Source organism: Ovis canadensis, chromosome 13 (genome assembly GCF_042477335.2).
Source record: "Ovis canadensis isolate MfBH-ARS-UI-01 breed Bighorn chromosome 13, ARS-UI_OviCan_v2, whole genome shotgun sequence".
NCBI lineage: Eukaryota > Metazoa > Chordata > Mammalia > Artiodactyla > Bovidae > Ovis > Ovis canadensis.
In genome coordinates, this window is record NC_091257.1 from 92510534 (window position 1) to 92524880 (window position 14347).

The 14347-nt window shown below is 44.4% G+C and overlaps 1 protein-coding gene across 3 annotated transcripts in view; it reads left to right on the forward strand.

Annotated features, from left to right (window-relative positions):
* The window catches only part of ARFGEF2 (ARF guanine nucleotide exchange factor 2), an 83624-nt gene that overhangs the window by 59820 nt on the left and 9457 nt on the right, over positions 1–14347 (forward strand). For all 3 annotated transcript variants that reach the window (XM_069548770.1, XM_069548771.1, XM_069548772.1), the window contains 9 exons: positions 1231–1403; positions 4085–4245; positions 5853–5983; positions 6118–6247; positions 7468–7603; positions 8032–8170; positions 8279–8333; positions 9733–9847; positions 12438–12568. In XM_069548770.1, the coding sequence (XP_069404871.1) occupies positions 1231–1403; positions 4085–4245; positions 5853–5983; positions 6118–6247; positions 7468–7603; positions 8032–8170; positions 8279–8333; positions 9733–9847; positions 12438–12568 (1171 nt within the window). The remainder of the gene's footprint in view (positions 1–1230; positions 1404–4084; positions 4246–5852; positions 5984–6117; positions 6248–7467; positions 7604–8031; positions 8171–8278; positions 8334–9732; positions 9848–12437; positions 12569–14347) is intronic.

Sequence of the window (14347 nt, forward strand, 5' to 3'; positions counted from 1 at the left end):
TGGCTCTGATTTGATGATCATTGCAGCTAAGTGATGGGTCTATGTGTGTTTATTACCCCATCTTCTCTTTTATGTAAATGAAATTTTCCATAATAAAAATTTTATAATCCCTGTTTATAGTCCAGTGAGATAGATAAATAAACCCAATGTTTAGTCAGTGGTGATAACCACTCTGAAAAACAGTGTCAAGGTAAGGGGAGCACTCTTAAATGGGCAGTCAGTTGAGGTATGTTAACAGACATACATTCTAATTTACTGTAAATATCCAAGGAATACCATGTTGAACCTTGCAGCTGCTTTAGGAAATGGACCATTTCTTCTGTCTTCAGGTTTTGTTTTGTAATAATTTAAAATATTCATCTTAAGTTACATATGTATATTCCCATCCAAGTGTATGTATTTAGCATACACAAATATCTTTGCCCAGAAATCTAAGAGGATATGTACTTTTAGGAATGGTGTACACAGGCCACATCTCTGGATGGAAGAATGAAGAGTATGTGATTCTAAATGTTTGGAGCCAGAAAAATTGACCACAAGGCTATGGACTGTTTGTTTAACAAGTCAGAGGCAGACAGTCCCAGCATTGGTCCCATAGCCCAAATTGTGACCAAGGAACCAGGCTCTTTCTGTCCCTTTGTTTGACCTAAAATGGGGTACTTTTCTTCCTTGAGTTTATTGTTTCATGATTGCTGGATGGAGGCTTCAGCTCCAGACATCATGCCGTGTTCACAGTGGGAGTGATTGGGAACAAGAGGAAAAAGGGCAGCACCTCACAAGTGTACTCCTTTTAAGACAAAAGCAGAACCTTCCCAGAAACCCCTCCCCTCCCATGCACATAGATTTTTCTCTTACACCTAATTGGTCAGACCACATGGCTCCCCTTGGAGACTGGGAAACTGAGGATCTGGCACATGAGACAAGATTGTCACATTGCTCACACTGTTTATGCTGGTTCCCTGAGATCGAGCATGTGGCTGCCCAGGTGAAATCAGACTTCTGTTATTAAGGAGATGGGAGGATGACTGCTGACTAGGCAACTAACTGCCCGATGACTGTCCTATTATTTTCTTCTTTTTGTCTGTAATTTTTTTCTTTTTAATGAATCTGGATTACTACATGCTTTAAAAAAAATTTTCTTGTAAGTATTGCTATTATGGATTGAACCATATTCATTTATCTTCCCACTGTCCAAAGTACAGATGACATGGCTGCCCGTTCCGTCCTCAGGTCTCCAACCATCCGGGACATGGTGATCCGCTGCGTCGCCCAGATGGTGAGCTCCCAGGCGGCCAGCATCCGCTCAGGCTGGAAGAACATCTTCGCCGTGTTCCACCAGGCGGCCTCGGACCACGACGGGAACATCGTGGAGCTGGCCTTCCAGACCACAGGCCACATCGTCAGTGAGTGTCTCCGTTCCCTCCTGACTGACGCCCCACATGCAAGTCTAGGAGGGTGACCACTTACTTCCCGTCTAGTTTACTCTCAAAAGGGGCTTCCTTGTTTCAGCTACACTGTGATGTACTCACGTGTCACGTGGTATGCTGGGCTCTTGACGTGTGCTTAACCGTGAAAGGAAGCACAGTCGACCCTCATGTTTCTATGTTTGTGAGTTCATGTACTCGCTAAAATTTATATGTAACCCCAAAACCAAAATTCCTGGCCCTTTGGTGGTCGTTTGCTGACATGAACACACACAGAGCAGCAAAATGCTTGTCACCCAGGGTGCCTGTTCCCAGCTGAGACTGAACAAGGCCTTCGTGTTTCAGCTTTTTTACTGCAAATAAACAAGCGGGGACTTCCCTGGCGGTCCAGTGGTTAAGAGTCTGCACTTCCAGCGCAGGGCCCATGGGTTTGGACCCTGGTCAGGAAACTAAGATCCTGTGTGCTGAGTGGCACAGCCAAACAAAAAACAAGTATCCTTTCTGTGGTTAAAAAAAAAAACAAACACTCACTGTGTTTTCGGCATCTTTGTCTTAGTTTGTGAGTTCACCTTTTAAATTAGTTCATAGCACAGTTCTGATGTGCTAGCCAGTGTTCCTAAGGGCAGGACGTCTGTGTGGTCCTTTATGGAGAAAATACATGTCTTAGCTTCGCTCAGGCATGAGCTGCCTTGCTATTGGCTGCAAGTTCATTGTCAGCGAGCCAACAAAATATTCTAAGTATAGGAGGTCAGTCCTGGGTGTTCTTTGGAAGGAATGATGCTAAAGATGAAACTCCAGTACTTTGGCCACCTCATGCGAAGAGGTGACTCATTGGAAAAGGCTCTGATCCTGGGAGGGATTGGGGGCAGGAGCAGAAGGGGACAACAGAGGATGAGATGGCTGGATGGCATCACCGACTCGATGGACATGAGTTTGGGTGAACTCTGGGAGTTGGTGATGAACAGGGAGGCCTGGCGTGCTGCAGTTCATGGGGTCACAAAGAGTCGGACACAACCAAGCGACTGAACTGAACTGAACTTGTCTTTAGACAGGACTGCACACAAGGCAAGTTTATGTGTTGATAGGTTGATGAAAGTATTGTGTGCACAGGCTCACAGGAACCTAACTCTGTTTCCCTGAGGAGCGATGGTTCAGTGTTTGCCAGTGCATCGCTCACAGCAGCTTTGTAGAATGAGTACCATGAGTAACAAGAACTGACTACACAGTCTTCCCTTCATATTGGTCAGAAATGGTTCCAAGACCCTCCTCAGGTACCAAATCCACAGATGCTCAAGTCCCTGCGATGAAATAGCATAAAACCATTGCACATCCTCCCGTATACTTTAAATCAAGTGTAGGTTACTCATAATACATGATACAACATAAGAAGGCTACGTACCTAGTTGCCAGCATGCAGCAAATTCAAGCTTTGCGTTTTGGAACTGTCTGAAATTTTTTTCCAGGATAGTTTTGGTCTGGGGTTGTTTGAACCCACTGATAAGAAAACCAGTACTTCCCCGTTTCACTGAAGAAGAACAGACGCAGGAGAGTAGGGTAGGAGAGCTTGTCTCTGAGGTCATACCGCCAGGAGGTAGTGGAGGGAGACTGCCGCCTGCAGTCCGGCCCAGAACTCGCGCCCTGCACCCTGCACTGACCTCAGTCCCTGGGCCTACCTGTTTGCCGGTCTTGCTGTTGGTGGACATTGTAAGACACAGGGTCAGCTTTGATTTTTTTTGAGGTCTTTTAACTTTTTTAAAATTCTTGTCATTCATATTCTTAGGTGGTATCTGTAAGATTTTGAAAACCGTCAATTTTAAACTGCCTGTCAGCTTTGGCTCACTGACCTTCCCTGTCTCACTTTGTCCTCATAAGGTCCCAGCAAGGTACCACCAGGTGTGATCTTAGGGCAGCAGCAGCCAGAGAATGAAGGGATGTGCTCAGGGTCACAGAACTGGGGCCAGCGCTTCCCTCAGTATTCAGCTTCCGTCAGGCAGACCCTCTGGGCCAACCCCACATGCATCCACGTTTGTATATCTCTCGCAGTTCCACTGACTCCATCCTAAAATGGACAGCTTGTCTTCCTGGTGAAGCTTGGTCGTCTCTTGGCAGTCCTCTCACTCCCCAGAGTCCTTCCGCCACCACCAGCCTCTCCTGTTTTTTGTCCCCTCACCCAGCACCCACCCCACCTGGGATTATTTTACGTATCTACTGATTGAGGTGATTATTGTCCATCTTTCCCACTGGAGCAAAGGCGGGAAATTCAGCTGCTTATCGCTGTCCCTGGGGCCCACAACCACACTTTGTGGGGGTTTTATTTCCCATCTTATCCATAATTTTATTTTTTATTAATTAATTTCTATTGCAGTATAGTTGCTTTACACACTTTGCATGTGGTTGGCACTCAATAAATGTTCATTGAATGAATGAATATTTGGGCCTTTACCTTGTTGCTTGAGCTCAGGAAGCAGTGCAGTTTAGCCCTAGTTGTACTGAGGGCACTCATTCCTGAATAATTTCATTAGAAACCCTGTCTTCCAGAGACCACTGACATGCCTTCCTTAGATTTTTCACTGCAGTAATCATCTCCTGTGTTTGTGTATGTGTGTTTAATCCTCGTTTCCAAATCCTGGTTGTATTAAAAATGTGCCTTTGTTTCCCAGCAACCATTTTCCAGCACCATTTCCCGGCAGCCATCGATTCCTTCCAAGATGCTGTGAAGTGCTTATCGGAGTTCGCCTGCAATGCCGCTTTCCCTGACACGAGCATGGAAGCCATCCGGCTCATCCGCTTCTGTGGGAAATACGTCTCCGAGAGGCCGCGGGTACAGTGTTCCTCTTCGCACTCTTTGAGCCATGGCGGGGATGGATGCGTGGACAGAAGACCCTTGCTCTCCTGGGAAAGAGCTTTCCCAGCTGCTCTCTTACAAATGTGCGCTTGCCCTAAGCTAGATGTTTATTTCCACATACTGCCGTAACAGGAGTTCCACCTTTCTGGTTAGTTTGTATGTATGAAAGTATTTTATTTAGTCTGAACTTTTATATAGTATCCTACAGATTGTTTTTGTAGAAGATGATAGTTTAGCTGTGAATTTTGGCAAAGCTGAAGAAGCTAGACATTGTATTTGAGAGAAACCAAACCTCTCTTTTAGGAAATGACATCATGCCGCTGTGATACAGCCAAGAAATCACATTTAGAGATCACCTTTTGTTTTCTCCCAAAAATGCTGAGGATTTTTCTGTTACATCTCACTTTCCTAAAGTGGTTCAGCTGACAGCCTCAAAACACTGCAGTTGGGTGAAAACAAGCAGGACTAAACTGATGGCCTGTACGGATCTCTTTAAAGCATTCTTCACAGGAGTGCACGCCCCCGAGATGATACATCTGGTCCCGGCAACAGCTCAATGAGATGAGATGACGATGAGACCACTGTTGATTGAGCACTCAGAACATGTCAGGCAGCATTCTAGGCATGTTCTGTGTGTGGATACCTTTAACCCTCGCATCAGACCCATAGGAGGGGTAATTACATTCCCGTTATACAGGGGCAGTAAGTGAGGCACAGAGAGAAATCGCCGAATGCTAAGGAACCAGAGTCGACACAGAAACTCCATTGCAACAGAGCGTGCTTCTTCAAGAGTGGTTAAGGATCAGAAGGCTGAGGACCCCAGAGACAGGGCAGGAAGTAGGGCTTCACATCTGGACTGTGTAAAGACGGCCAGCACCTGCCTACACACGTGACTTTGGGCCTCTTATTTAATCCCTTCGTGCCTCTGTTAACTCACCTACAAAGCGGAACCATTAATTTCTACCTGCTTCAGGGAATTGTGAGAATTGTTAACTCATGTAAAACACCTTTACAGCTCCCGGCCCTTAGCAATTGCTTAGTCAATAGTAGGTGCTGCCCCTCCTATTTTAAGTAATACGATTACAGTTGTTCTGTTGCCAAGTCGTGTCTGACTCTTTGCGACTGCAAGCACGCCAGGCTCATCTGTCCACCACTATCAACCAGAATTTGCTCAAATTCATGTCCATTGAATCAGTGATGCTATCTAACCATCTCATCCTCTGCTGCCCCCTTCTCCTTTTGTAGTAATGTTTGGGAACGGTCTGAGATACTGAATCATCCTGGATGTTTTGCTATCACCATTTGACCTTTATCGCTTTTCTTAATGTAAAACCTCCTGCCGCCAGGATTCTTGTCATCTGCCTCACTCACCTTTCTCTAAAACCCACAAAGGTCCATAGGGAGAAACCGCGCATGTGCCTTTGGGACAGACTGGTCTTTATCTCTGCAGGATTCCCCAACAGACCCTTGCTAAACTGAGGTTTTTAGAAGGGGAAATGAGGGGCTTTCATCTTCTTGTAGTTCTGGTTTGGCTCCTTCCTTTCACCTGCTGGGTCTGCCTCTGAGGGATGGTCTCATTGTAGGTGCTGCAAGAATACACAAGTGATGACATGAACGTGGCTCCTGGTGACAGAGTCTGGGTCCGAGGCTGGTTCCCCATCCTCTTTGAGCTCTCCTGCATCATTAATAGATGCAAACTAGATGTCCGGACCAGGTAACTGCGTTCCGGCTCCCCTCCCGGGGGCCCCTTCCCCACCTCCCCGCCTGGGTCTCAGTCCCCGCCTCCCCCGGCCCCTGCCCTCTTCTCCCACCCACCCCCTCCTCTGTGCCCGGCTTTGTTTCCCCCAGAGGGCTCACAGTGATGTTCGAGATCATGAAGAGCTATGGCCACACCTTTGAAAAGCACTGGTGGCAGGACCTGTTCAGAATCGTGTTCAGGATTTTTGACAACATGAAACTCCCCGAGCAACAGTCGGAGGTGGGTGATGACAAGAGCGCTGCCCCGGGGAGATGGGAGAAGAGCCGCTCTGGCCCTCGTCTGTGCCCAGGGTTGCGTCGTCAGCATCCACAGCCCACAGAAGTCTTGCACAGCGAGCCGTGTCGGGTGTGTTTTGAAAAGGAAAACGCCCTTCCTGGCCCTCCTCTCCCAGTCATCGAGTAGTGCTGAGGAGCTTCCCATCTGGGGATGAGGGAGGGGAAATAAATCTCCACTGTGCGCCCACTCGGCCCTTGAGCACCGAACCTGCCGGTTCAGCAGGCGCCTCGCGGTCCTCTTCCTGTTTGGTTCATACCAACTTCTGAACGGTTGGGAGAACGTGAGGTTGCATATGTTTCTTCAGCATCGTGTTCTCATTTCCTTTAGGTGTAGGATTTGTTGAATCATATGGTAGTTCAATTTTTTGAGGAACCTCCATATTGTTTTCTATAGCAGCTGCACCAACGTATATTTCCATCAACAGCGCCCAAGGGTTCCCTCCTCTTCTCATCCTCTCAAGCATGTATTATCTCTTGGCTTTTTGATGATGGCCATTCTCATAGGCCCGAGGTGTTATCTCATTGTGATTTTGATTTGCATTTCTCTGATGATGAGTGATTTTGAGCGCCTTGTCGTGTATCTGTTGGCCATTTGTATATCTTTGGAAAAACCTGTCTATCCAACATCATTTTTAATATTTACATTTTTGTGTAAGGTGTATTGGACATAACTAAAATTTTTTAATGTATCATTGGGCGGGGGGGGTTGTTTTCTGTTTTGGCTGTGCCACACAGCTTGCAGGATTTCGGTTCCCTGATCAGGGACTGAATTGGGCCCCAGCAGTGAAAGCACAGAGTTGTAACCACTGGACCTCCAGGGAGTTCCCAAAAGTATCACTTGAATGACTGTTTAAATTCTGTCATATGGATGTTCCCAACTTAACTGCCACATTACCAAGCATTAATTTATGTCTGTGTTTACAGTAGATAAATACCCGTGTGGTAAACATCTTTATTCATAAACCTTCAGCCACAGATCTTTATTTCTTCAGGGTTCATTCCTGGCAGTAGTGTTACTGCATGAGTGGATGTGGACATGTTTAAGACAGTTGATCTCTATTGCCAAATTTTGTTTCAGAATATTTTGCCAGTGATATGTGAGAATTCCCATCTCACCACAAGGAGAGTGGCTTTTAAACATTATCTTTTAATTTTTTTTTCCAGAAATCCGAGTGGATGACAACAACTTGCAATCATGCACTTTATGCTATTTGTGATGTGTTTACCCAGTTTTATGAAGCTTTGAATGAAGTTCTTCTTTCTGATGTATTTGCACAGTTGCAGTGGTGTGTAAAACAAGGTACTTTTCATGTAGCTAGGCTTTATTTTTCTTGACATAGTCTTTAGTGAGAGATTAATTTTTTCAACATATAGAAGCGTGAAGGCTGAAGAGTGCATTTATAATTGGTGAAAATGAGTATTTTTTAATTAAATTAGAACATAAAAACAATTTCTCCTCCGAGTCAGTTTATAAATCATTTCTCATACAAGTACCAAAATGTTGACCTTCTTCCATTCCTAACAATAAAGTTTAAAAAATAATTTTACCTCTTTATAGCCTACTTAAACGCTAAAAACTTTAATACCATCCCTAGCAGTGCTTCATTAATTAGAGGCCTACTAGCCTACCAGTTGCATTGTCTCCCCACATCACAATATGCAGCATCAGTGATCAGGCTGGAATCAGAACAGCATTTGAAGTTTAATGATAGATGTTTTATTTTGCAGATAACGAGCAGTTGGCTCGATCAGGTACAAATTGCTTAGAAAACTTAGTAATATCCAATGGAGAGAAATTCAGTCCTGACGTCTGGGACAAAACGTGCAATTGTATGCTGGATATCTTCAAAACAACCATCCCCCACGTGTAAGTGTCAGTGTGATTACTGCTGTTTACTTCTGTGTTCAGTAGTTGTTTTAAAGCTCCAGGCTGCGCTTCATATTGATTATTTTCCTTCTCTTGCGTTCCTTAAAGTCTGCTGACATGGAGACCTGTAGGAATGGAGGACGATCCAGCAGAAAAACATTTGGTAGGATTTTTGTTTTTTCAGTTGTCTTTTCTCTGATCACATATCATAGTAAAAAGTTAAGGACTTTAGGCTTTTCTGATGGGAAGTGAGTAAAGAAGGTTATAAGAGCTAAAAGCGAAAGTGTTCGTCCCTCAGTTGGGTCCAGCTCTTTGCGATCTCATGAACTGTAGCCTGCCAGGCTTCTCTGTCTGTGGAATTTTCCAGGCAAGAATACTGGTGTGGGTTGCCATTTCCTTCTCCAGGAGATCTTCCTGACCCAGGGATTGAACTTGGGTCTTCTGCATTGCAGGCAGATTCTTTACCATCCAAGCTACCAGGGAAGCCTTATAGGAGCTAAACACTATATTTATTCATTAATGTGGTCTTTTGAAAGTGAAAAGAAGTATTAAGAAAATAAGTCACTTCACTCAATAAAAGCTAAAAGCACTTCTAGCTTTCGTTTCTGTAACTGAGCACATGCAACCCACATTTGCAGTTGAGGCTCACTTCATACCTAATGTATTAATACCATTTTGGACATTTTCCCGTATTCTTAAATAGTCTTCGAGGACAGCCTCTTCCCTGGCTGTACATTATTATAATTTATTTAATGGATTTTCTCTTGTTGAACTGTCAGTTCTGGCCTTTCACTGTTGTAAATATTGCTTCATGGTGGTCCAATGGTTTAAGACTGTCTTCCAATGCAGGGGGTGTAGGTTCAGTCCCTGGCCCGAAAACCAAGATCTCACATGCCTCATGGCCAGAAAAAGAACCAGAGCAGGAAGCAATATTATAACAAATTTAATAAGAGACTTAAAAATGGTCCATATCCAAAAAAAGAAATCTTAAAAAGAATGCTTTTCTCTTCACCAGTGAAATAGTTTTTATTTTTTGTGTAAAACCCCATAAAGAAGTTTTAATTCAAGTATCCCTTTAAAATACTGTGATTTATAGGGTAAACCTTTAGTCTTACTGTCTAGTTTCTATTTCCAAGTAACTATAAAGGCATTAGATTTTGAAAGGCTTTTGGGATATAGCGATTTAAAAATAAAGCACAGTATGTAAACATTTTCTGTTTAACTTTCTGCTGTCAGCTTTAAAAAAACCTCCTACCATACTCATTTGTTTTTGAACTTGATATCGTTAAAAATTGTCACACTCTTCATGAAATCATAGTGTGTAGAGAAATGCCACCTAAGTTGGAATCAGAAGATGTGAAATTTTAATGGGAGAAAGAAATTGTTGAAATTCATAATCTCTCCCATGCAGCCTCTGAAAAGTGCTACACTGTACTTCAAGCTCAGCAGGACACTTACACATTCAAGTTGGGCCCCAGTGTTAAAACCAGGCACATCTCTGCGCAGGTCCTGCATTGTGAATGGAGGAGTGAGCATTGTGTTTCTCTCTGGTTAACTTCCAGGATGTGGATCTGGACCGCCAGTCTTTAAGCAGCATTGATAAAAATGCCTCTGAGAGGGGTCAGAGCCAACTCTCTAACCCGACCGACGACGGCTGGAAAGCCAGACCATATGCAAGTAAGACCCCTTTTCTTACTGTTTTTGTTTTTATTTGTTTGTTATTTTAAGTAGGTAACACATGTACGTGATTCAAATATCCGGCAGGTGCAGAGAGGTAAAGAGGCTATGAGCCTTCCTTCCACCCCTGGGCCGCAGTCTGCAGCTCCCCTCCCCTGTGGCAGCCGGTGTTACCAGTTGCTAATAGTCCTTCCTAGAGACTCGTGTGTAAGCAAATGCCTATCCAACTACACAAGCATATAATGCGTGTTTATACTTATATATGGATTCTCTCCCACCCCTTTTATAGACATTAGAGAATGCCGTTCATTGTTCTTTATCTCTGATGTACCTTAGAGATCATTCAAAGTCAGTACCTGAGGTGCTCTCACGCTCTTTAATGCTGCTGTATGTTGTCCCACACTGTAGCTGTGGTGTTATTTCCTTAATTGGGTTCCTGCCAGTGGATATTTATGTTATTCCTAGTCTTTTTCTGTTATAAACAACACTGCATTGAATCACATAATACATGTGTTATTTGTGAGTTTATCTGTACAGTAAATCCCCAGAAACAGAATTGCTAGGTTAAAAGAGAAGTGCCTTTGCTATTTTGATAGATAATTCCAGGTTGCTGCCTATTAAGGTTACACCTGTTAACATGATCTTTGAAAACACCTGGGTGATACTTGGTATCTTTTGAGTAGTCTTAATATGCAGTTTTTTAATTATGAGTGAAACTGAGCAGTTTTTCCTGTGTTTAAGAACCATTTCTGTTTTCTGTGAGCTATCTGTTCGTAATCTTGGCTCATTTTGTACTGATTGTTGATCTTTTTATTGATTTGAGGGGACTCTATGTGTTAGAGATCCCTTTGCTGAATATAAGTTTCAAATTACTTTTACTGATTTATCCATTAATGTTGCTTATGGCGTGTTTTCCTGTCTATCATTTTAACAAATAGGTTTTCCAGTTGCTGTGAGCCAGGCACTGTGTGTCCCATGTGTGTATAGTCCTTATCCTTGCCGTGATCTTATTTTTGCCATTTGAGGGGGTACCATTTTACATTTGAATGAATTAGGTCTCAGATGACATGACTTGCTAATACGTGGTAGAGTCAAGATTCAGACACTTTTGACTGAGAAATTGAACCATTTCTGGTGTTTTTTAAAGTTGTGGTTGATATTTTTCTTCATAGTGGTTTCACCCTCTTCTCAACACACCAGTCTGTAGGTGTCCACATTGGCATGAACTTCTGAGGCAGCGCATTAGACAACGCCCTGTATGGTCACCATTATCTTTTGAAGGCTAGAAAATAACCACCCTCAGAATTCATTCAAGAGGCGCCACCTTGGAGACTGCAGGCCGCTCCTCCATGTCTGTGGCATGGCCAGGGTGTCTCCAGGGTCCAGGCAAAGGATGAGCTGAGTCCTCATCAGCCCCAGATAGAGGAACCAGTGGATGTTTCTTTCAGTGGAACCACTGGGTGCAGCAAGATACTTAGATTCTGAGAGATGCCTGGGACTTGAGACCCTGCCATTTCTCTAGGGAACAGAACTTTGTTTCTCCCAGTTTTCCGTCTCCACCACCTCCTTTTCAGGGATGAGCTCAGTGCGTAGAGCAGCAGGCGCAACCCTTTACACACTTGCATTGTTTACTTTCTTTTTATTTTGGGTCCAGGGTGGTGGTGTCATTGAACAAGTATAAGTTAAGTGTACATCTGTTGCAATTTCCACTTAAAACTCATTCTGTGTGGAGAATTTTTATATGTACAATTTCATAGCTATTTTCAAAAGCTTGAAGATGACCCAACTCCCTGTTAACGTTTATCTAATACTTTCAGCACTCTGGTTCTTTAACAGTAAGTTGGAAAGGAAGCTCTGCTTGGACTGGAGTCAAATCAGCCATGGACTGTCCCAGAACCCAGGGATTAAGAAAATGAGACATTAGTTGGAGTCTAGTCCGTAGGCAGAAACCACATCAATAACCTAAGCAGGGAAAATTCTCCACAGAGAATTATTTTAGCCACTGAAACAGGCAGGAGAGCTTCTGAAGGATACGGAAGCGGAAAATGTGGGCAGTGACTGCTCCATCTAGTGATCCAGGAGCCAAGAGTTTATGTGAGCTGCGCCCCTTTCTCCGACCCTCACGGCTGAGATTTAGCCCTTGGGCAGGGCCAGCTACCACCAGGAACCTGTAGCCTCTTGTGGACAGAGCACAGCCCAGAGCCAGTCTGTAGAAGCGACCCTTTGGGCAGCAGAGAAATGTGCTGGAGAACAGGGACCCGCGTCACTGACACCCTTCACCTCTTCAGGTGTTTGCTCAGAAAGCACATTTTCAGAGAGAACCTTTTCTGGCCAGCTCGTAGCCCCACCATGACAGCCCCCCTTCCACCTCCCAACCCCCACCTTGTGTCCTCGTTGTGTGACATCCTATATCTTATGCTTAAATAGCTTGTTTACTGTCCTTCTCTGCCATGTGGGGGCCAGGGATTTTTGTCCAGCTTCTTAGTTGTTATGCCGCAGCATCAAGATCTGTGCTGGCACAGAGGAAGAGCTCAGTGAACTCAGTACTGGCTGAATCATTATTAGGGTTAATCTTTATCATCTAATATAGATCAGAAACTGTTTGCCAGCCTCCTCATCAAGTGTGTGGTCCAGTTGGAATTGATCCAGACCATTGACAACATCGTGTTCTACCCTGCGACGAGCAAGAAGGAGGACGCAGAGCACATGGTTGCCGCCCAGGTGAGGGCAGGCCTGGAGAAGAGCATCCTTGCTGGTGGGGAGGTTACCCGGGTGCGGTGATGTGCTGGAGCCACCTTGGGTTGGCCGTGAGAGCCCCTCACGCTCACTGCCCCCAGCCCTGTGTTCAGTGACAAGGGTACTGGTCACTTACTATTGGCCGTAATGGGAGTGTTTACCCCACAGAAATCACCAAGCACTAAAAATCAGCCTTTCCCAGGGAGCCAGTTTACCAGCATTCCACTGCTGAGATTCCACTCCTTGCCTTGGTGCTTCAAAAAATATGTGTTATTAATCATAGGGATTGCTCCTTATCATTGATCCACAGTTAACCCATAACTAACTGAGAAGGAAAAGTTATGTGGCTAGAGGTCCCAGTTTTTCCTTCAGAAAGAATACCTTTTTGTTTTGTATATGCAACCTTTTATATATACAGTGTGCTTGGAAACAGAACTCAGTGTCCAAAAGTGGGACGAGAACCTTCCACCACAGGTTGCAGACCTGCGTGCCTCATGGCCTGGGCGATGCTGTGAGCAGGGGCAGCAGGCCAGCGGGCACAGTGGGAGGCCACTGAGCCCTGCCACCTCCTTGCTGCAGGGCTGGTTGCTGCCAGGCTGGTGAAGCTGTGATAGTCTTCCAGTTTTTCAAGCAGAGTTGGAAATCAAGATTTCAGGGGAGGTTCCTGGCGGTCCAGTGGTTAGGACTTGGCGCTTTCACCCTGAGGGTGCAGGCTCCATCCCTGGTCAGGGAACTGAGATCTCAGAAGCTGTGCAGCAGGCCACCCCCCTGAACAATGGAAACCTCTTGTTTGTTAAATACTGTAATCATACCTGTGAGGTAGATGCAGCACAAGGGCTGTCCTTTTTTGGGTTTTGTTTATATTATTTAAGTGTATAGTTCAGTGGTTTTAGTATATTCACAAAGCTATGCAAACTTCCCCACTAATTCTAGAACATTTTAATCACTGCAAAAGGGAACACCCTGACCATCAATATCACTCCCCATTCCCTTCTTGCCCCAGCCCTTGGCAACTGGTGATCTATCTTCTGTCTCTGGGTTTGGCCGTGCCAGGGCGTGTACCCCACTCCACTCTTCTCACCTGGGCTGAATAACATCCCCTTTTGTGCCCAGGCCTCGTTTTGTGCATCTGTTCATCAGTTGATGGACATTTGGGTTGTGTCCACCGTCTGGCTGTTACAGATAATCCTGCTGTGAACATTTTTGTACAGATTTTAATGTGCACATACGTTTTTAAATGTGTGGAGTATAAACCTAGGAGTAGAATTGCTGGGTCATATGGTAGCTTTGTGTTTGCCTTTTTGAGGAATTGCCAGACTGTTTTCCAAAACAGCCAGACTATTTTCCATTCCCACCAACAGTGTGTGAAGGTTCCGGTGTCTTCACCTCCTCACCAGTGGTTATCACTGTGTTGGCTGGTTTTATTTAAATTATTTTAGGCATCCTCATGTGTGTGAGGTAGTAGCTCATAGTGGATTTATTCTCATATTTGGAGAAACACCTATTCAAGTCCTTTTCGTTGGATTATTTATCTTTTTATCACTGAGAGAGCTTTTGTATTTCCTAGATACTAGTCTCTTAGCACACGGATATATGATCTGTACCATTTCGTGCATTATCTTTTCAATTTCTTGATGGTGTCTTTTGAAGAACAAAAGTTTTTAATTTTGATAAAAGTCATGTTACTGTTTTTTCTCCAGTTACTTTTAAAGTTATTTCTAAAAGCATTGCCCTAATTCAAGGTCACAGAGATTTAGGCCTACA